Source organism: Cervus elaphus, chromosome 14 (genome assembly GCF_910594005.1).
Source record: "Cervus elaphus chromosome 14, mCerEla1.1, whole genome shotgun sequence".
Lineage (NCBI taxonomy): Eukaryota > Metazoa > Chordata > Mammalia > Artiodactyla > Cervidae > Cervus > Cervus elaphus.
Genome location: NC_057828.1, coordinates 79,840,971 through 79,862,241, shown reverse-complemented (window position 1 = coordinate 79,862,241; position 21,271 = coordinate 79,840,971). Strand labels below are relative to the sequence as shown.

At 43.5% G+C, this 21,271-nt stretch overlaps 1 protein-coding gene across 2 annotated transcripts; it reads left to right on the top strand.

Annotated features, from left to right (window-relative positions):
* Nucleotides 1–12,584: 12,584 nt before the first annotated feature.
* Nucleotides 12,585–17,583, top strand: ZNF281 (zinc finger protein 281). Of its 2 annotated transcripts, none has more exons than XM_043923634.1 (2): nucleotides 12,585–12,711; nucleotides 12,841–17,583. In XM_043923634.1, exon 2 carries the CDS (start codon nucleotides 12,855–12,857, stop codon nucleotides 15,480–15,482), a length of 2,628 nt encoding a protein of 875 aa, XP_043779569.1. In that variant the 5' UTR covers nucleotides 12,585–12,711; nucleotides 12,841–12,854; the 3' UTR covers nucleotides 15,483–17,583. The 2 variants fall into 2 exon arrangements, with proteins under 2 accessions (XP_043779569.1, XP_043779568.1); XM_043923633.1 differs by having other exon boundaries at nucleotides 12,586–12,711; nucleotides 12,837–17,583.
* The last annotated feature ends 3,688 nt before the right edge of the window (nucleotides 17,584–21,271 follow it).

The window sequence follows — 21,271 nt, the reverse complement described above, 5'->3', positions numbered from 1 at the left end:
ACCCCACGGACTGTAGCCCGCCGGGTTCCTCTGTCCATGGGATTCCCCAGGCAAGAGTACTGGAGTGGGTTGCCATTTCCTCCTCCAGGGGATCTTCCCGACCCAGGGATCGAACCTGGGTCTCCCGCACTGCAGGCAGACTCTTCACCGTCTGAGCCCCCAGGGACGCTCTGAGTTAGGGAACACTGAAAGTTTAACAGGCAAGGATCGGTGAAGCAGCCATAACTGGGGCCAGAATGACACGGAAAACTGAGCATGCGCATGCGCAGAAGGTAAGCGGCGGTGGTATTCTCACTCACTTTTTAAGTATAATCTGGGTTGTTTTGCAAAATCTGCTCCAGCAGAGTGCAGTCTTTTTGAATTGCATGCCCTGTCGGAAAGCCAGGCCTGTCTTTCTGTCCCTGCACCACTTCTCCGGCACGATGGCCTGGCCAAGCCCTTCTCAGTCTCTACGTGATGCCCTCCCGCCCCCTGTCCACACTATGATCGCAAGTCCCCCTCTGCTGTTCCACTTTCAAGTTGAAAATATTCACATTTCTTTGGCACTGGGTTTTCTTTGGTTTCTTGTATCCAGTCCATCAAACTTGACAACTTTTTTTCCTGACCCATACGTTCGGATTTTCCATTCACCTCTGTACTCACTAAGGCATCCTGGCCTCCATTCCGGGGTTTTCTAACAGCTTCCCCTTGTGGTTTTCTGCCTTTTCCCCCAAGCCCCCTTTTAATTATTCCTATGTATCTTTACATTATTAGCTTCTATGGTGACTTACCTCTTAGAATTCCTTTAATAACTCTGCCATTATCCAGAGTAAATAACTACTTTGGACTCAGCAGGAAACTACAAAGACTCTAAACAGGATTTTCCATCCAAGCAGGTTTTTTTTCACATAATCTTTGTCTCTCAGGCACTGAGACCTCTCATTGGTCACTATGATGCTCCCTCCTCTTTTAAGACTCCGAATCCCAATTCACAAGAGATTCTTTCATACTATTATTATTATTATTTGTTTAGGCTATGCCGGGTCTTAGTTCTGGCATCTGGGATCTATTTCCCTGACCAGGGATTGAACCCATGCCTCTTGCATTGGGAGTGTTACCCACTGGACCACCAGGGAAATTCTGATCCTTTCATGTTTAACTTTGCATTTTCTTAATCCCATAATTCACATGTATTAACCTTTTTGCATTTTTAAAAATGTTTGATATAATTATTTAAGATTCAAATCAACATTTCGAAGCAGACTTAACTCATCGGAAACATTATTAAAGCAGAACACCAAATGAGTCAAATTCAAAGCACTATTATTTCTTCTGTTCACTGACAGAGTTTATTATTCATTTTGCATTCATTAATTTTTTCAGTCTATGTGCATCTGTATTTCTTATATACAGCCTTGTCTGTTTTACTCTCCCACTAAGTTGTGAGTCCTGGGGACAGTGAGCTTGTCTGTTACTCTCCCACTAAGTTGTGAGTCCTGGGGACAGTGAGCTTGTCTGCTGGAAACTCTTCCTGGTGGGTCAGACATTTCTGTCCATCCCTCCCCATGGCTTCAGCCGGGCGGTCTGAAGGGAAGAGACTGTCTTTTCTCAGGATCTTGCTTTTCCCAGTCACATGATTGGTTAAGGGGTAGGACTGTAGACCAGTGTGAGCCAATCACAACAGTCCACTGGGGCCAGAATCCTGTCTTATGACTTTGGAGAGAAAAGCTGTTTCTTCCCGATTGTGTGTAGAGCTGTAAGAACCAGGAGCCTGGACCTTGTTGGGCATGACATCTCCCACCCGAGGAGAATGGTCTGGGAGGATGTGGAGAAACAGGCAGAGACGTCTTCACATCCCTCTTCCTGCCATTCTGAGATTTAATTATCCAACTAGTTATTCAATTCTGATAGCTACCCCAGTATACTTTCAATAAATCTCCTCCTGTTTTATGTGTTTCATCTGGTTTCAGTGGGGTTTCTGTCGTTTGCAACCAAGAGGGACCTGACATAGAAAATTTAAACTGTGTTCTGAAGTCCTTGTAGCAGAGAGCTGTAAAATGCTAACCCTCATATAATGCAAGCCTTAGAGAATATCAGGCCAATTATCTTAACTTCAAAAAAGCTTTAGAAGAACATTTTTGTTGCTAAAATTCTTTACATTCTGTCTTGGAATTCTTCCTATTTTTTTTTACTACCCACACCCTGTGGTTACAATGCCTAAAAATTGTCACGAGATAGAATTTACTTGGTCTTCAGATAAGGCAAACTCCAACATCTCTAAAGTGAAACAGACTTATATTTGCTGATTATTCCTTAAAACACAAAGCACCATGTATAAAATAAATAAGGTACAAGGATGTATGGTACAGAACAGGGAATATGAGAGTGTTTTACAATAAGTCTAAGTGGAGTATATCTATAAAGATGTTGAATCACTATGTTGTATACCTAAAAGTAATATAATACTGTAAATCAACTGTACTTTAAAAAATGATTTGTTCATTGTACATGGCAGATATGTGCACAATGTTTATATCGAGCCAGGCATGTGCTAAAATTTAACTCATTTGATTATCCCAACAAATCTCTGAGATAGGTACTATTATTATTGCCGTTTATAATGAGGTAATTGAAGCACAGAGAGATGGAGTAATTTGCCGTAGGTCACAGAGCTAGTGGAATGAATTTGACAATTTATTACGCATCAGAACCAATGGGGTGTGTATGAACAATGCAGAGTCCTGAGAACTACTTACTCAGAACCATACCAAGAAAAGGTAAGACTACTCTTTCACTTTTTTTACATTGACCAAAAAACTCTGATCTTTCCTCTGCAAGCTTTAGCTGTCTCAAATCTGGTCAAGAATACATTTCGTCATCTCTGATTTTTGTAATAGAATGAGATTCTGCCACATGTGGATCTGATATTTCAGTTACACTGACTTTGCTTTAATAAATAGTGCCAAATATAGACCCTCAGGCATTCACGAGAGACCTTAGTCTTGACTGTTCCCCTAGCTCACTGCAAAAAAATAGTGGAAACAGATATTTGAGACAGACTTAACCAAAGGACAGACTTACTATTCCACCTTTCAGCCATTTTCTTATTCTATCATGCAAACAAAATAAACCGACGAGTTTGGACTTTGTTAGTTTGCTTCTCTGTGGAAATGCTTTCAACCTCTCTTGATAAAGAAGCCACCGCTCAATGCCGTCTTAACTGCAGTCTGGGTACTGCCCCCAGCCCCGTGCCTCTGCAGCGGCTGTGTGTGAGGTCAGCAGCAGCCACCTGGAGACCACAAGTGTAGAGACCGAGGAGGTGTCTTCCAGAGCCAGCCCAGCTCAGCTCAAAGACTGCTCTGCCTCTTCCTGGCCCCTGGGGACTTTTCAAGTCCCCCTGTGCTACTCCGTGTTCTTATCTGTGAAATGGGATAATTACGGTACCCACATCAGAGGGTAGTTGTGAGGAAGGAGCGGGGTCAGCCTGTCCCGTGATGAGAACAACTCACATAAACCACATCCAATAAATCTCCTTCACCAGAGTATGAGTTCCATGAAGAGCAAGTTCATTGTTTTATTCATGAATCTATCTAGAGTGAACTGCAGCCACGAAATTAAAAGATGCTTGTTCTCTGGAAGAAAATCTGTGACAAACCGGTGAAAGTGGAAGTTGCTCAGTTGTGCCTGACTCTTTGCGACTGCATGCACAAAGACAGTCCATGGAATTCTCCAGGCCAGAATACTGGAGTGGGTAGCCGTCCCCTTCTCCAGGGGATCTTCCTGACCCAGGAATTGAACCAGAGTCTCCTGTATTGCAGGTGGATTCTTTACCAGCTGAGATACCAGGGAATCCTAGACAGTATATTAAAAAGCAGAGACATCACTTCACTGACAAAGGTCTGTATAGTCAGAGCTATAGTTTTTCCAGTAGTCATGTACAGATGTGAGAGTTGGACCATAAAGAAAGCTCAGCGCCAAAGAATTGATGCTTTTGAACTGTGGTGCTGGAGAAGACTCGAGAGCTCCTTGGACTGCAAGGAGTTCAAACCAGTCAGTCCTAACGGAAATCAACCCTGAATATTCACCGGAAGGGCTGATGCTAAACCTGAAGCTCCAATCCTTTGGCCCCCTGATGTGAAAAGCTGACTCATTGGAAAAGACCCTGAAGCTGGGAAAGACTGAAGGCAGGAGAAGGGGGCCACAGAAGATGAAATGGTTGGATGGCATCACCAACTCAACAGACATCAGTTTGAGCAAACTCTGGGAGATAGTGAAGAACAGGGAAGCCTGGCGTGCTGCAGTTCATGGGGTCACAGAGTCAAACATGACTTACTGACTGAGCAATAACTATCCAGCATGCCTAAAATACAGCAGGGAAGCAAATATAAATGGAATGAATAAATAACTCCCAAGTCCATCGGTGCTTCAGGGCCTTTATTTGACCTTAATGTGACAATTATCATTCAGTAGCAATTACCTCGGGCCACGGTCTGTTCTAAGCATTTTATAGACACTTTAAACCATTGAATTCCTGGAACAATCCTATGAGACAGTTACAATGAGCGTGTGCCTCTTATGCAAGATGAAAGTGAGCGACAGAGATGGCGAGTACTTTGCCCAACCTCACATAGCTGGCAAGTGCCAGAACTAGATCCCTTTAACCTATGTTTGCCACTGATTATTTCTTCCTCCTTGAAACGCTCCTCCCATGTCTTCCCTGGAAACACCCTCTTTTAACCTGATTCCTCCTTCACTGGCTCTTTTTTTTCTTTTTAAAAAAAAAAATGTATTGAAGTAGAGCTGATTTACAGTGTTGTGTTTAATTTCTGCCGTACGGCAGACTCGCTGTTATACGTACATATTCTTTTTCATGTTCTTTTCCTCTGTGGTTTATCACAGGATATAGAAGATAGTTCGCTGTGTTGTGCAGGAGGACGCTGCTGTTCATCATTGGTTCTCTCCTTTCTGCTCGTCTCTGCAGCAGAAAGGACACCCCCCGAGCCTTGTCCGAGGCACTGTCTCTACTTACACCCTAACATACTGACCCAGTTGTTGGTTTCATTTTCCACATGTGCTCTGATGACCCCCAATCCATACAGATTTCCATCCCAGACATCCTTCCTAAGGCTCGAACTTCTGTGTCCACTTGCTCACGAGACCACGCTCACATCCAACATATGTAAAATAATAAATGGTTTGGTGTGACACTTTCTACCGTTTTCTCTAGTTTAATCAGTTCTATTTGGGCAAGGGGAAGGGAAGGTTTTGTCACTCGTTGTGCAAAAATGAGATGATATAATGCACGTGTCTGTCTTTTCCTCTTGTTTTTCTCATTTAACAATGCACGGGAATCTCTCCCGGCTAGTAAGCAAGCTCTCACTCACCCTTTCAGGTGCCTGATAGTCTAGGGGCTGGAGGTGCCAGTCTTTCTGCCGTGTTCAGGTCGTAGGACCTGCAGTTTCCAGGTCTCTGGCACCTCGCCCCGTGCTGCCATGAGCAACCTGGAGCGTACATGCCAATGTCCCCTGATGCTTTGTTTCTATGGGATTTTGTCCCCCAAATGGGAATTGTTAACAGCAGCTAATTTGGAGCATGATTTATAAATAAATAAACACACGGAGAGGGCCATCCATTCAAAGAAGTTCAGGAGATGCTGATAATGATAAGGATATTTGACTGTATGGTTACTTAGCAGCCTTTTGATGTGAAAAGATACGTTTCCCAGCAACTAGCAAGCAGACATCATTGAATGAGAATTTGGTAGGAAAGTACAAAACATGGGGCCTGGCACAGAGCAGCTAAGGATCACCGTTGCGAAGCCCATTTCCTGTTGCACTTGCCAGCCCCTCTTAGGCTGGCAGAGGAGCAGGGTTATTACCGGAGACTGAGTCCCTGATCTTGAGCTAATCAAACTGCAGAATGCTTCCAGCAAACCCCAGCTCTGAAAGGTCTTTCCAACTGCATTATCTTGAAGCTGGTGACTTAAATTATGAAGGTGTCTACTGAAGGCAGCGTGTGTGGAAAAGCATCATGTGAGGAGTGAGAACTCACGAGTCCTTGGCTCCGCCAGCTTGTCTGCATGCTGGCCCTCTGAGCGAGCCTCCAGATCCCCATGTATAAAATAAAGCTACTAATACGCACGCCGCCCACTTGGCACCATTGTAGTGAGGAGCAAACGGAATTATGTAAATGCAAGTGCTTTGAGAGGGCTCTACATATATTAGCATTGTTAATCTTATTCAGATTCCTGAGTAGGCGGTATACTGTGTATGGTGGCACCTTTCCTGTTCTTTGTATTGCCAGGAAAGAACATATTAGCACTTAAAAGAAGACTATTTTGTAGCAGTCACAAAGTGCCCTATGAAGGTTCAGAACAATCAATATAGAAATAACCGACTAGATATCAGCCCATGAATCTATCAGCAGATATTCTTCCACAGACTTCTGTAACAGTATTTACAAAGCGGCCTCAGTTTTGAAAGTTTCATAGATAAATTAGAATAAAGAAACAGAGGATGAGTCCCACCTTCTCCCCTTAAGTTTCTATTTTTAACTTCTGTATTAAATGTAACATCCTGGTGTTCTTCCCCTTGATGGCTCTTGCCCATAAGTACACACTCTACAGGAATCCAGCCACACCAGGGGTGCTTCCTCCCAATCAGCGTTATTTTTACAGGGACTAGGGGTTTCCCTGGTGCCTCAGACGGTAAAGAGTGTCTGCTGCAATGTGGGAGACCCAAGTTCGATCCCTGGGTCGGGAAGAGCCCCTGGAGAAGCGAAAGGCTACCCACTCCAATATTCTTGCCTGGAGAATCCCATGGACAGAGGAAGCTAGTGGGCTACATGGTTCATAGGATGGCAAAGAGTCAGAGTTGGACACGACTGAGCAACTAACATTTTTCACATTACAAGGACTAAAATTTTGAGAAATTGGTACCTCTATAGATAAGGACTCCAAACACACGATGGATGGGTATGTCTGTGGATGGAACTGCAGAAACTCCCTCACAGACGTGAGGGGTCATTCATTCCGGATATGTGGCATACTTCAGTATTCACCCTGGCAGCACAGAATGTGGGCCTAAGAAGCTCCAGGAACCTCAGTGCCAGTTGAAGTTTGGCAGTTGGTTCCTTCCAGCTGTTCTTAAAGGTATTCTCTGCGGGGGTTGGAGAGTGGGTCATAGTTATGGCTCAGGACCGCTATGTTTCGCTGTTTCTGTTTTGATTCTTCTCATTGGAAAATAGAGGAAATGCGATGTTAACCCAGTAGTGAAGGGTTCATGAAATTCCTGAGTTAGGTGTAAACTATCACAACTGTTCAATAGCTGAAGGCATCATGGGTGAAGCATACAGTTTAATTGAAAATTAATTATCACTAATGCTTTACCTTTCAACTGGTTGTGGCGGTCCAGGTGCACAACCCAAGAGGAAGACAGGCGGGCGTTCATGGAGTGGCTTCAAGGCTCTGACTTTTTTGGGGTCTTGGGAAGTCATCATCTGGGGGCTTGCTCATCATGCTCTTAAGTGCTTCTGTTGAAGAAACAGGAAAAGGAGAAAAAAAATGTTTGAGACTGAAGCTGCTTTTATTTAAAAATCTCTTTTCAGTCCAATTTCTTTTTTCAACAGGGAGAGTTTTGATGTTGATCATTTTACAGTACTTTAAGGATAAATGTATTAAAATTTAAAATGTGTAACAAGAAACATGGAAGTGCAATAAATACAAATATTACTTCACCAAGATGTGAGGGAAAATGTGACTGTATTTTTTTTCCTCTTGGAGAAAATTGAATTTACAAAATAAATTATTGGAGTAATTATACACATTATAGAAGAGAAATGATGATTTTCAGAGCATCAAATGGATTTCATGAAAACAGCTAAATTTCCTAATATATTGATATTATAGTGCATATTATTCAATATACAGGAAATTGTATTTAGTCACGAAGTCATGTATGACTGTAAACAATACTGACTTTAGGGAGGGTGTACTGATTTCTGTACCAAAATGTAAGATGGGTTGATGGGTGATAGAGGATGGACAGATTGATAGATAGGCAATTAAGCATATATAATGCTGTGTTAATGGTAAATTCTTAAAAAATAAAAAGAACTTATCTATTTCACAAAGCAAAATACTCCTATCTCACAAACAGAATTAAAGTTTGAATGACCTACTCTTAATTTTACAACTATAGAACACAGCATGAAATAAAGAGCAGCGGTTACTAAAGGAAGGCTGGCACTTCCCAGGTGTCGCGGTGGTGAAGAACCCATCTGCCAGTGCAGGAGACGCAGGTTCCACCCCTGGGTCAGGACGATCCCCTGGAGGATGGCATGGCAACCCACTCCAGTATTCTTGCCTGGAAAATTCCATGGACAGAGGAGCCTGACTGGCTAGAGTCCATGGGGTTGCAAAGAGTCAGACACGACTGAACACGCACACTCACACACACAAAGGAAGGAATGTCCATTATCTTACAGCTTTTTCATAAATCAGAGAAAGAAGTACTTTTTTCTTGAATGATCTAGAATATGTACGAATAGCCTAGAAAATGAGTGCTACTTAAGCAGCTTGAATTCAGTCCGCACTCTGGATATCTTGACAAAGGCAACTTGACAGATGGGGTGCGGGTACTGTAATTGTTCTAGTTTCTGGCATTACATAGACAATGGTATTGAAAACCAACAGGATTGATTGTAAAAAAAGTGCTATACTAATGTGAAATGTTGACAGTAGAGGAAAGTGACTGCAGATATAAGCAAACCCTCGGTACTATCTTCTGAATTTTTCTGTAAATATAAAGTTGCTTTTAAAAAATAAAGTCTGCTAAAAAAGAACAAGAACAAAGAACAAAACTCATTTCTGTTTTATTCAGTCTCCTTGTTCTAGGGTGGTTCCCACAGTCTGTAAGATGTAAGTATTCAGAGGTAAAACAAATATTTAAATTTTCCTGTAATATTTTCTTTTTGAAAATGCCATATTACTTTATTTGAATCATGTCCAGATTTTACCCCAGACACCTATTTAGTATTTGATTTATTAGTACCTAACAAGACTAATATGATACAGATTTTTATTTCCTCTGTAAGGCAAAAACGCAGGGGAAATTTCTTGCTCCATATTATTTCTACTAAGTTTAAGCCATATCAGTTTTATTTACTTTTAAAATGTACGATACTAGATCTAAAAAAATGTTTATTTTACAGAAGTATAGTTGATTTACAATGTTGTGTTAATTTCTACTGTAAAGTGATTCAGCTATACAGACACACACACACAGACACACAGACACACACACACACATATATATTCTTTTTCATTTTCTTTTCCATTGTGGTTTATCATGGGATATTGAATATAGTTCCTTGTGCAATTTTAGATTTAAGAGACAGATTTAATTTATATCTTACAATTAAGTATTTTCTAATGCTAAGAACTAATAAATACAGATCTTTGGAACTTTTATTACATATAGGATACAATAAAATTGTGTGCAGTTTCACAACAGCTGATAATGTGAAATTTTAACTTGAAGTGGCATTTTAAATATTTAAAAACTACTCAGACTTACCACCCTAAGTTTATCCTTTCAGCTGTTTTATACTTTAATATGAAAAAAAATTTTTTACCCCATTGAAGACTGTAACAAATATATTCTAACTGCTGTTGTCTAAAACATTGGTTATAAATACTGGTGCTTACTGCTATTTCGCTGATCCCTTTGATGACATCGTTTGAGTTTGTTTTTCATTACCCAGCTGTCTTTCAGAGACTGGTATACTGATTTTTCTAATTAATATTCTAGGTACCTGGGATGGCATTTTTATTTTTTCATTTCTAAGGAAAACTGAATAGCACAAGCACTATAAGTGATGTGTTGGTATGTTATCTTATAAATGCTCAAGGTACCGCTTCTAATGTTGAAAAATAGAAAAATAAATTGACCTTGATGAAGTGTGTCTTCTTTTGTCTGTTCCCAGGAAAGTTTATTTCAGGTATTTCTACTGCTGAAATGATTAGCGTTAACAGCTTTTTCCCTCCATTTTATTTTACAGGGTCTCTTCATCTTCCTGATATATGGGGTGTACAACACAGAGGTAAGTCGGCTTGGAGTATCTCAAGGCTGACAGAGTGAATGAGAGAAATGACAGGTTTCTTATCTTGATAACTGAGGAACAAAGTTGGCTTTTCATATGAGTGTCCTGCTGCCCTTCATGCTTGGACTAGCTTATATGCATCCCAGCTTACCATTAAACACTGCCACCCCGAGCAGAGGGACAGCCTCATTTCTCACAGGCATTGCTGCCTGAAGTTTGTGAATCTTCCGTCTTTCTTTTAACACTTAACTATACTTGACAGTATCAGAGTTGCAGTTTGAGTGGCAGAATACTTCAATGTAGTTGCACAAGGTTAGAAAAATACTAATATTTCTCTACTCAAAATACTATTAAATACTGTCTCTAAGTTTTTGAGGGGCTTCCCTGATGGCTCAGCAGGTTAAAAAAAATCTGCCTGCAATGCAGGAAACACAGGAGACATGAGTTTGACTCCTGGGTCGGGAAGATCCCCTGGAGGAGGAAATGGCAGCCCACTCCAGTATTCTTGCCTGGGAAATCCCATGGACGGCCACAGTCCAAAGAATTATAAAGAGTTGGACGCAACTGAGCAATGGAGCACAAGCTTTTGAGCAGGCTCAGAGCAGCCATTTGTCGTTGTTGAGTCGCTCAGTCGTGTCTGACTCTTTGTGACCCCGGAGGCCTGGTGTGCTGCAGTCCATGGCGTCGCAAAGAGTCAGACACGACTGAGCGACTGAACTGAACTGAACTGAACGGAACTGCTGCATCCCAGGCTTCCCCGTCTTTCACTATCTCCTTGAGTACACTCAAACTCAGGTCCATTGATTCAATGATGCCATCCAAACATCTCATCCTCTGTCGTCCCCTTCTCCTGCCTTCAATCTTTCCCAGCATCAGGGTTTCTGCTAAGGAGTCTGTTCTTCACATCAGGTGGCCAAAGTATTGGAGCTTCAGCTTCAGCATCAGTCCTTCCAAAGAATATTCAGGGTTGATTTCCTTTAGGATTGACTGGTTTGATCTCCTTGCTGTCCAAGGGCCTCTCTAGAGTCTTCTCCAACACCACAGTTCAAAAGCAACAATTCTTCAGTGCTCAGCCATCTTTATGGTCCAACTCTCATGTCTGTACATGATTACTGGAAAAACCATAGCGTTGACCATATGGACCTTTGTTGGCAAAGCGTTGTCTCTGCTTTTTAACACGCTGTCTAGGTTTGTCCTAACTTTCCTTCCAAGTAGCAAGCAACTTTTAATTTCATGGCTGCAGTCACTGTCTGCAGCGATTTTGAAGCCCAAGAAAATAAAATCTGTCACTGTTTCCACTTTTACCCTTCCCTTTGCCATGAAGTAATGGGACCGGATGCCATAAGGATAAACTAATAATTTTTAAGTTTCCAATTGGGAAATTTCAATGAGACGTCATTTCTTACTTAACCATGAGAAGTTATTTGGCTAGAAATACTGTGAAGCAATGGACTTGTAATTTCATTATGAAAACGTGCCATGGAAAGAAATTATTGTCATAGGGCTGGTTTTTCTATGACTAAAAACCTCTGGGATTTACATACAGCCTTGGTTAGGAAAGCTGCTGGCTTAAGTTTCCGCATGCTTAACAAGAAAGTGGGTGCCTTCCTTGTGTGTACATTAGGCAACGAATATATATTTGTTCGATTTTTGTTGATCTTTGATTTCATGATTTTGCTTTGCGATTTTCTCTTAAGAAAACAAATTATAGTGATTTTGCCCGCGTTTCTCAGTACTCTATACTAGGGAAGGGAGAGTGGCTCTAAGGAAGACTGTTAGAGGGGCCTGGCGGTCCATTTTCCGTAAATAACACAGAGGCCAGGCAGCAACAGAACAGGGCCGGCAGAGTCAGTAGCCAGACCGCGAAGGTATGCGGGCATTTAAAAAACATCTGATGATGAAGTATGTGTGTGGGCGTGTTTTACAGGGTTGCCGCGCCTGGATTACACGCGGTCTCCTCTTCCCGTAGCCTTCAGGTAGGTTGGCAGTAAGACAATTTTTTTTTTTTTTTTCCCTTTTTTGCAACGGTACCTCTCTCCGCTGCGGTTTCAAAGCGGGCCCCTCCCACAAATGCAGAGGGTCCGCACCCATTATTAAAGAGTGTGCCAGCCCAGGATGGGCGCCCCAAGCGCCCCGTCTCGGACCCCGAGCACTGGACGCCCCCCTGCAAGGCAGGCAGAACCCACAGTGCCCCGAGGCTCCCCCGGCTCCGCGCAGGGATTCGGCTGCAACAACCGGCCCGCAAGCCGTAGAGACAGGAGAGGCCGACCCCGCCGTGCGCAGCCTCGCGTCCCCTCCGGCCTTCCGCCGCCGCCGCGCAGCCGCACAGCCCGCAGCCCGCCCGGCGCGCGCGGCCGCACCAATCGCGCCCGGCCGCCCCGGGCCTCCCCTCCCGGGGGGCTCCCTCCGCCCAACCGCCCGTGTGATTGACAGGCGGCCGGGCGGAAGCCGCCGCGCAGGCGCGTTGGCCGGCGCCGCGGCCCTCGGGCCGGGTCGCCGAGCTCCCGGCAGGCTCCGCGCCGCGGCTGCGCAGTGCCGCGCAGGCTTTTAATTCCATTGTGGAGAGGACGGCGTTATTTTTATTAACCGGAGGCGGCGGCGGCTGCGGCGGCGGCGGCGGCGGCGGGACCCGTAAGTGCGGGGCGCGGGCGCGGGCGGCGGCGGCGGCGGGCGGGCGGGCGCGCGGGCGCGGGCGGCGGCGGGCGGGCGGGGGCGCCGCGGCCGGCGGCCGGCCCACTCCTCTCTCCTCTCCTCAGCCAGGCCTGCTCCGGGGCATGAAAGTCGGCAGCGCGTTCCTGAGCGGCGGCGGCGGCGGCGCGGGTAGCGGCGGGCGGGCGGAGATGGAGCCCAGCTTCCCGCCGGGCATGGTGATGTTCAACCACCGGCTGCCCCCGGTCGCCAGCTTCGCGCGGCCGGCGGGCGCGGCCGCCCCTCCCCCGCAGTGCGTGCTGGCCGCCGCCCCGGCCGCGGCCCCGGCCGCCGAGCCCCCCCCGGCGCCCGCCCCGGACGTGACTTTCAAGAAGGAGCCGGCGGCGCCCGGCGCGGCCTTCCCGGCGCAGAGGACCTCCTGGGGCTTCCTGCAGTCGCTGGTCAGCATCAAGCAGGAGAAGCCGGCCGACCCCGACGAGCCGCCTGGCGCCCCCCACCCCCACTACGGGGGGCTGTTCGCGGGGGCCGACGAGCGGGCGCAGGGGCTGGGCGGTGGGGACGGGGGCGGCGCGGGCGTCATCCAGGACCTGAGCGCCCTGCACCCGCCGCCGCCCGCCCCGCAGGCGCACCCGCACCCGCACCCGCGCGACGTGCTGCTCGGCCGGACTGACGACCCCCGCGGCCCCGAGGAGCCCAAGCCGGACGCGAGCGTCAAGAAGGCCAAGAGGCCAAAGCCAGAATCTCAGGGAATCAAAGCCAAGAGGAAGCCGGGCGCCTCTTCCAAGCCGCCGCCGGCGGGGGACGGGGAGGGCGCCGTGCTGTCCCCGAGCCAGAAGCCCCACGTCTGCGACCACTGCAGCGCGGCGTTCCGCAGCTCCTACCACCTGCGCCGGCACGTCCTCATCCACACGGGCGAGCGGCCCTTCCAGTGCGGCCAGTGCAGCATGGGCTTCATCCAGAAGTACCTACTGCAGCGGCACGAGAAGATCCACAGCCGCGAGAAGCCCTTCGGTTGCGACCAGTGCAGCATGAAGTTCATCCAGAAGTACCACATGGAGAGGCACAAGCGCACGCACAGCGGAGAAAAGCCATACAGATGCGACACTTGCCAGCAGTACTTCTCCAGGACTGACCGGCTGCTGAAGCACAGGCGCACGTGCGGGGAGGCCCTGGGCAAGGGGGCGCCCGGCGCGGAGCCTGGGTCCTCCGGCAGCCACGGCAGCGTGGGTAGCCTGGCTGTGTTGTCTCAGGGAAATACCAGTTCTTCGAGGAGAAAAGCGAAGTCCAAGAGCCTCGCCGTTGAGAGCAAGGAGCCCAAGACGGGGAAAGCGAATGAACCCCACCTGTCCAACAGTATAAACATGCAGAGTTACTCCGTAGAGATGCCTACTGTGTCTTCCAGTGGAGGCATCGTTGGCCCTGGCATAGACGAACTCCAGAAGAGGGTGCCAAAACTGATCTTCAAGAAAGGAAGCAGGAAGAGTACAGATAAAAACTACCTGAATTTTGTGTCACCGTTACCAGACCTGGTTGGGCAGAAGTCCTTGTCTGGGAAACCCAGCGGCTCCCTTGGCATGGTGTCAAACAGTAGCGTGGAGACTATTAGTCTCCTCCAGAGTACAGGTGGCAAACAAGGTCAGATAAGCAGTAATTACGACGACGCCATGCAGTTCTCAAAGAAAAGAAGATACCTACCCACCGCCAGCAGCAACAGTGCCTTCTCCGTGAACGTGGGGCACATGGTGTCCCAGCAGTCCGTCATCCAGTCCGCCGGCGTCGGTGTTCTGGACAGTGAGGCCCCGTTGTCCCTTATTGACTCCTCCGCCCTGAACGCGGAGATTAAGTCTTGTCATGACAAGTCAGGAATTCCTGACGAGGTTTTACAGAGTATTTTGGATCAGTACTCCAACAAGTCGGAGAGCCAGAAGGAGGACCCCTTCAGCATAGCGGAACCACGAGTGGATCTGCACGCCTCAGGAGAACACTCGGAACTGGTTCAAGAGGAAAATTTGAGCCCCGGCACCCAAACTCCTTCAAATGACAAGGCGACCATGTTGCAAGAATACTCCAAATACCTCCAACAGGCTTTTGAAAAATCCACGAATGCAGGTTTTACTCTGGGACACGGTTTCCAGTTTGTCAGCCTGTCTTCACCTCTCCACAACCACACTTTATTCCCAGAAAAACAGATATACACTACATCTCCTTTGGAGTGTGGTTTCGGCCAGTCTGTTACCTCAGTGTTGCCATCTTCATTGCCAAAGCCTCCTTTTGGGATGTTGTTTGGGTCTCAGCCAGGTCTTTATTTATCCGCTTTGGATGCCACACATCAGCAGTTGACACCTTCCCAGGAGCTGGACGACCTGATAGATTCTCAGAAGAATTTAGAGACGTCGTCAGCCTTCCAGTCCTCATCTCAGAAACTGACTAGCCAGAAGGAACAACAGAAAAACTTAGAGTCCTCAACAAGCTTTCAGATTCCATCTCAGGAGTTAGCTAGCCAGATAGATCCTCAGAAAGACGTAGAGCCTAGAACAACGTACCAGATTGAGAACTTCGCACAAGCGTTTGGTTCTCAGTTCAAGTCGGGCAGCAGGGTGCCAATGACCTTTATCACTAACTCTAATGGAGAAGTGGACCATAGAGCAAGGACTTCAGTGTCAGATTTCTCAGGGTATACAAACATGATGTCTGATGTTAGTGAGCCATGTAGTACCAGAGTAAAGACCCCCACCAGCCAGAGTTACAGGTAAGGTCCCAGGAGTGACCAGGCTGGAGGTCTTCTAATGTAATTTTGTTTTATTTTGAGAACACTGCCATTGGAATGTTTCTACACGATCCTATTAAGAATAATGTAATGCCCTTTCAATGCAACTTTTCATATTTAGTTTATTTTGTTAGCGTGATTTTAGCTCTGTTTGTATTATGATTTTTAATCAAAATCAATAGATTAAAATAGTTTGACATTCGAAGTGACAATGTTTAGCAATCAAATTTACATGTATAGATTGTCAGGGAATAGCCCAAAAGTTTTAAATGCAAAAAAAAAAAAAAAAATCTTACAAAAAAACAAAACAAAACAAAAAAATCCACAAAAAAAAAACTTTGTTGCTAGGATTAAGGTTATTCTAATTGCTTTACTCTCAGGAAAGTGTAATAACGCATGGGAATTCTGTACGTTATCACTGTAATGGAATATCCAATTTACAGATAGTATGATAATACATTTCATCACATAAGTAAGGGATCGAAAACATTTCAAATTGCTCTATCTGGGCTGATGTGATATACGTTTCATCATTTAAGGGATCGAAAACATTTCAATTTGCTGTCTCCATCTGGGCTGATCCAAAATTCTGAGATGTTGGCTACCTATATTTTGTTGCAGCTTTTAAATGTACTCTGATCTTCCAAACCACATTCATTCCAGCCTGGTAGAACAAATATTCTTGGATCTTTGATCAAAGCCTGGAATGATAGCTTTAATAAGAGAAGGAAAAAAAAAAGCACCCTCTCCTTACCCCAGCTGTAAGAAGGCTGTGACTCCATCCAGAGCTGATGAGCACAGTATTAAAACCCATGTGGTTGGTTGGTTCCAGTATTAGAACCCAAGTTGGAATTACATAATTCTTTGAGGTTTGGGGTGTGTGGTATTTATACATGGCCTAAAAACATTGTTCTCTGTCTGTGTTATTACGTGTCACCCACACTTCTGGGGGAGTTTATGTTATTTTGGTTCTTAACCTGTCCTCTCTTAAGAGTTCTGGGCCTTCCTGGTTCCCTCTTCTCCCTGTCTGAACAGTTTCAATTTTAGAATGATTCACATTCCAATGCATGAATCGTCGTGCATTTCCTATGCTTTATGGCATCCAAACACCAAACAATAGGTCAAACATGCCCCTCCCCCCTTTTAAAAAACAACCCACACAGATGTCCATGTATAATAAAGCCCCACATACTCAGAGCTGTGGATATTAATAAGGTGGTAATTCCAACTGGTGACGAGCCGATGTGAGGGTCAAGAGTATCTCCTTTGGTAACAGACGACATCAGCGCCTCTTTGTGAAGTTGCAGCCTGTGTAATGTACATGTTAAAAGGGTGCGTTAGTCAGTATTGTAGAAGGGTCCTGTAAAGTCATCCAAACTTGCTTTGAACGCTAATTGCCATTTGAAGCCACTGGTAGACAGTGGCTCTGCTCTGAACCACTTTTTAGCAATTGTATTTTTTTCCTGATTATATTTTTAATGTACTTTGATGTTTATGCTGATGAGTTTTTTATGTACTTTTGGTGATGTTTCAGTCTTATGTACTCTTCTGACGTCAGAAAAGTACCACTGGTTGTTTGCAGTCTTATTGTGTAATCAGCCTACCACAGGCTTCCATGTATAATAAAGTAATTAATATTGTGCAAGTGTAAAACACTTCTGTTATGAAAGCAGTGTTTGGAAAATGAGAAATTATTTAAAATGGTTACAAAATAGTTAATTTCCTATCCCCACTTTTCCTCTTTTAAAGGTCTGCATTACCAGCGAAAGGGTCACTTATTTGTCATTGCAGGATTCTTAGAAAATGTGTTTAATCCTCTTAAATACACTCAGTACTAAAAAGTCTGTATTATTTTGGTAAGTGCATAAGTTCTGTTGGGTACAGAGTACAAGCTGTAATCACAGGATGGAGAGGACCTTTCCCACTGTATCTCTTGAGCTGTATGATTTTTTTCTCCAGTGTTTTGTTTTATACAGGTTTTGAATTCCTTTAACTTTTATTGTGTGTACTGAATACTGCATATGTACTATTCTGATTGTTTGCTCTAGTTTACTACCAATAAAAGACCTGTTAATCACAAAATTGAAGAAAGGAGATATCACTTAATATCCAGTCACATTTTTCAGGTTTTTCTTTTAAATACATTTCATAAAATATTCATGTGCAGTTTAGGGACTGGAATTTTATGTCTGTGTGTTTTTAACTTGAGTGTTTCATGTTTCTAGGTTTTATTTTATTTGAAAATTGGTTGAATATTTTCTTCAATTTGAGGCATATGCAAGAATAGAAACTTAATAGTATGGAAGTTAGAACATGTTTTATGGAAATGTGGTTAGCCATCCCAAATATTATTCCAGAGAGATTATTTATTGAGGTTTCGCTTTAAATCAGATTCCAGTATCTTCGGGTTCTAGGTGCATTCTTTTTACCTCCAGAAGATTGTAATAAAAGAACAGTATGACACAAAAGTGGCCCTGAGCATTTTTAGTAGGGAAGAAAACAGATTGTTATAGTTTAACAGTGTTTCAAAAAGTTGTGAGTATAGATATTAGAGGGAGGGAGCCAAGACATGTAAATACTGAGGATGCAGAAAAGGTTTTGAAAGTATGTTAAGTTTTAAAGATAAAGGGGAAAAATGTAGGTGTGTGTAAAATCTGTGAAAAAATTATGCTTTGAAATTCAGAGCGTAGAATAGGTCTTTGAGGCTTTGCTTTTTTTGTATATGATACTATGTAGAGAAATTATATATTTGTGTTAAGCATAAATGTGGATTTCTCTGTAGAGAGACTACCTACTTGTGGAGCCGTTTAATTAGGGAAAGTAAATTTGTTTTCTCTTTGCCAAGATTATTCCCTAGATTTGGTCATTTTCTTGATCAAGAGCACTAAGTCAAATCTCACTGATTCTTTGTTAAAATCCAACTCGTGATTTCTCTGTACCGGTGACTTTTTTCTCTGTTCTAGATTAACCTTAACATAACCTTAGCATTAATTTTGTTCATCTACTGACCCTCCCCCCTCTTTATCCTTTGCATGGAATGTCTGTATCTGAATATGGTAATTTCAAAATTAAGGTTTTTACTCCTCACGTATTAGGTTATGAAGTAGGGAACTATGCTTTGAATTTGGATTTTGCTGCTGTGAATTCAAGATAAAGTATACCATGTTTTGTCAGTTGCCTGTTAGTGATTTGTAGGGTAGTGAAAACAAAAAAAATGGGGAGAAAAATCTGTACAATTTTTTAAAGTTTTTTTAAAAATTGGAGTTTACAAATACTTCTACCTCACATAGTTTTTCTGTGTTACACTAATGAGATGAGAGGCAGAACTTTTGGTTCATCTCTGGTGTCTGACATTCTGTAGTTACCTGTCATTAGTAGCATTTAAGCCTGAACTGGGTGACAGAGCAGTCCAGCCTCGTGAGGACACACACAGTTCTTAGCTTCCGAATTCCTAAGTTCTTGCTGAACTGGAGAATTTCCCTCAGAAAAGATTTCACTTCTGGACTAAAGAGTTACATTTTTAGCGTTAACTGCATCTGAAGACTGTCATTTTCACAGCTTTATGGTCTCTGTGTTCTGTGACACGTAATGACAGGATTTCATTTCTGGAAATGTGATGCAAGGCTCTTTTGTCCGCTCTGTTAGCAGTCTCGCGTTGTGTGAGGTGGTGCGGTTGTGGCCCACAAATGTCCGTCTGGTGTTCACGAGGACAGGTCTGAGATGGTCTGCCAGTCTGCTGTACCTTCTACAGTCTGATAAAGGGGTTCTCATAGATTTTGAGCAACAGTGTTGTTTTAGTTTCACTTGTTATTTTTCTTTGTCCTTAATTTATTACTTAAAATGCACATTAGCATGAAGGCAGCATTTGGGAATTCTTAGGTCCTTAACCCTTGATCCAAAAAAAAAAAAAAAAAATCTAAAAACGCCCCCAAATTGTCTGCGATTATATAGTTTTAAAAGACATTGTTACCATAAAGAGGGCTTGCATTTTTCAGATTATCTCTGCTTTGTTTTTTACCTCTTTTGCTTTTTCAGAAAGTATTGACTGTGAGTGTAACTTAAGCAGATTCTATTTAAATTCTCTGTGAACCTTTGGGAAGAGTTGCATTGCATTTCTAGGGTCATGGACTCTGGGCAGCTCATTATAGAATGAATGTCTCCCCACCCCCTGCATTAGCAGAAATATATTTGCACATGAAAATTTACAAGTCCATCTATAAGCTCACAAGAACTGCCCGCCACCAAAACCTGGTAATGTTAAAAAAAAATTCAGGTTAAGGATCGTTTCTTTAGAAGGCTGTTTAAACATTGAACTTTTGTTGTATAAATAACATAGTCAATATGTGAACTTAAAAATTCATGGAACAGTGGTTTTCAGTATTAAAATTTCTTTATCTGTTACTTAGCATTTATGGAATACATTCAGGTTACATAAAGCCATAGAGTTTTATGATAAGCTGGTCAAATAATGAATAGAATTTATAATTCTTTGCAGTTTCTTATCTGATAATAAGTACCATTGAGATGCTAGGCTTGACAATAGTTTAGTCTTTTCCATCAACAAAGAAATGTGTTAACAGCGCATAATAACTACAGTCAACTACTGTGGTTCTTCACTTGCACGGAAGTTGCTTCCCGCATAAGTGTATCGGCCAGAATGAAAGCCCACAGCCTGTTTGTCTGGAAGGAATAATTGTGAGTTTTTAATAACATGAAGCCTGTACCTCAGGTAGCCTGAGTGACTAGCTGGGTTGAAATACACTGTGCAAGATAAAAGCCTTGTAAATCATGTTTTGTGTTGAAATAGGTATCTCTTGGGAAATGTAGATAAATAGCCACAGAAAAATGTAATGATTTGGACCTTATACTCCACAGGGGAAAATGTGCTGCCTGTTTTGGAGAAGCAGGCAGAGGTGGTGTGTTCAGGGAGAGAGGTAGGTGTCTCTTAGAATGGAGGAGAGAAGGATCAGGATTTGAAGGGGAAATAGGGAGTGTAGAACAGCCCAATACTGTCAGGGGTCCTGGAGAGTAAGTGATCAGAGGGGTAAAGAAGATCTGTGATGGGAAAACGCAGTTCTTTTGTGATTTTTCAGTTCAGGCTTCCTTGGGTACTTTGGTATGAACTGAAGTTCATTGTGGAGCAATTAATAAATAACAGACAACCGTGGTGAACTTCTGTTTACATTCCCAACTAGGAAAAAGATGGCTGATCTTTGTGTTTATGTATTGTTATCTTTTCTTTAGTAACTCAAAATCACATAGCTTCCATTGGTTGGTGAGAGTTTTAAGTGACTTTCTCATCAAAACGATTGGAGTCAAAATTACTGTTACATGCGATGAAGTGAATATGCACAGAATTTAGGAGTTAAGACAAAAGCTTTGAGTCTCCCTTCCTGACCCACAAAGAAAAAATGACAAGTACAGTGTATAAAGGCATACTTGGTTATGACAGTGTAAAAGTGTGATTATAAAAAGTTGGGAACTCCCTAATTAATAATTATTTTTTAAGGTTTGCATTGCAAAATGTTTAATTTTAACTTGTGATGGCTCATCCGTTCTTTCTCGTTTGAATAAGAATCTTGTTTTATAAGCATTATCTATTGGAAAGTTAATTTTAGTTGGGAGCTAAAGTTTTAATTTTGATTTTGGGGATGCAGATTTTTTTGAGTCTGAAAGTGATATTTTAGATTGTTTTTTTTTCTTTAAAGAGTGGGTTGCAAAATCGAATGACAGAATCAGCAGTGTAACTGTTTTATGTTTGGTTGTGCATAAACT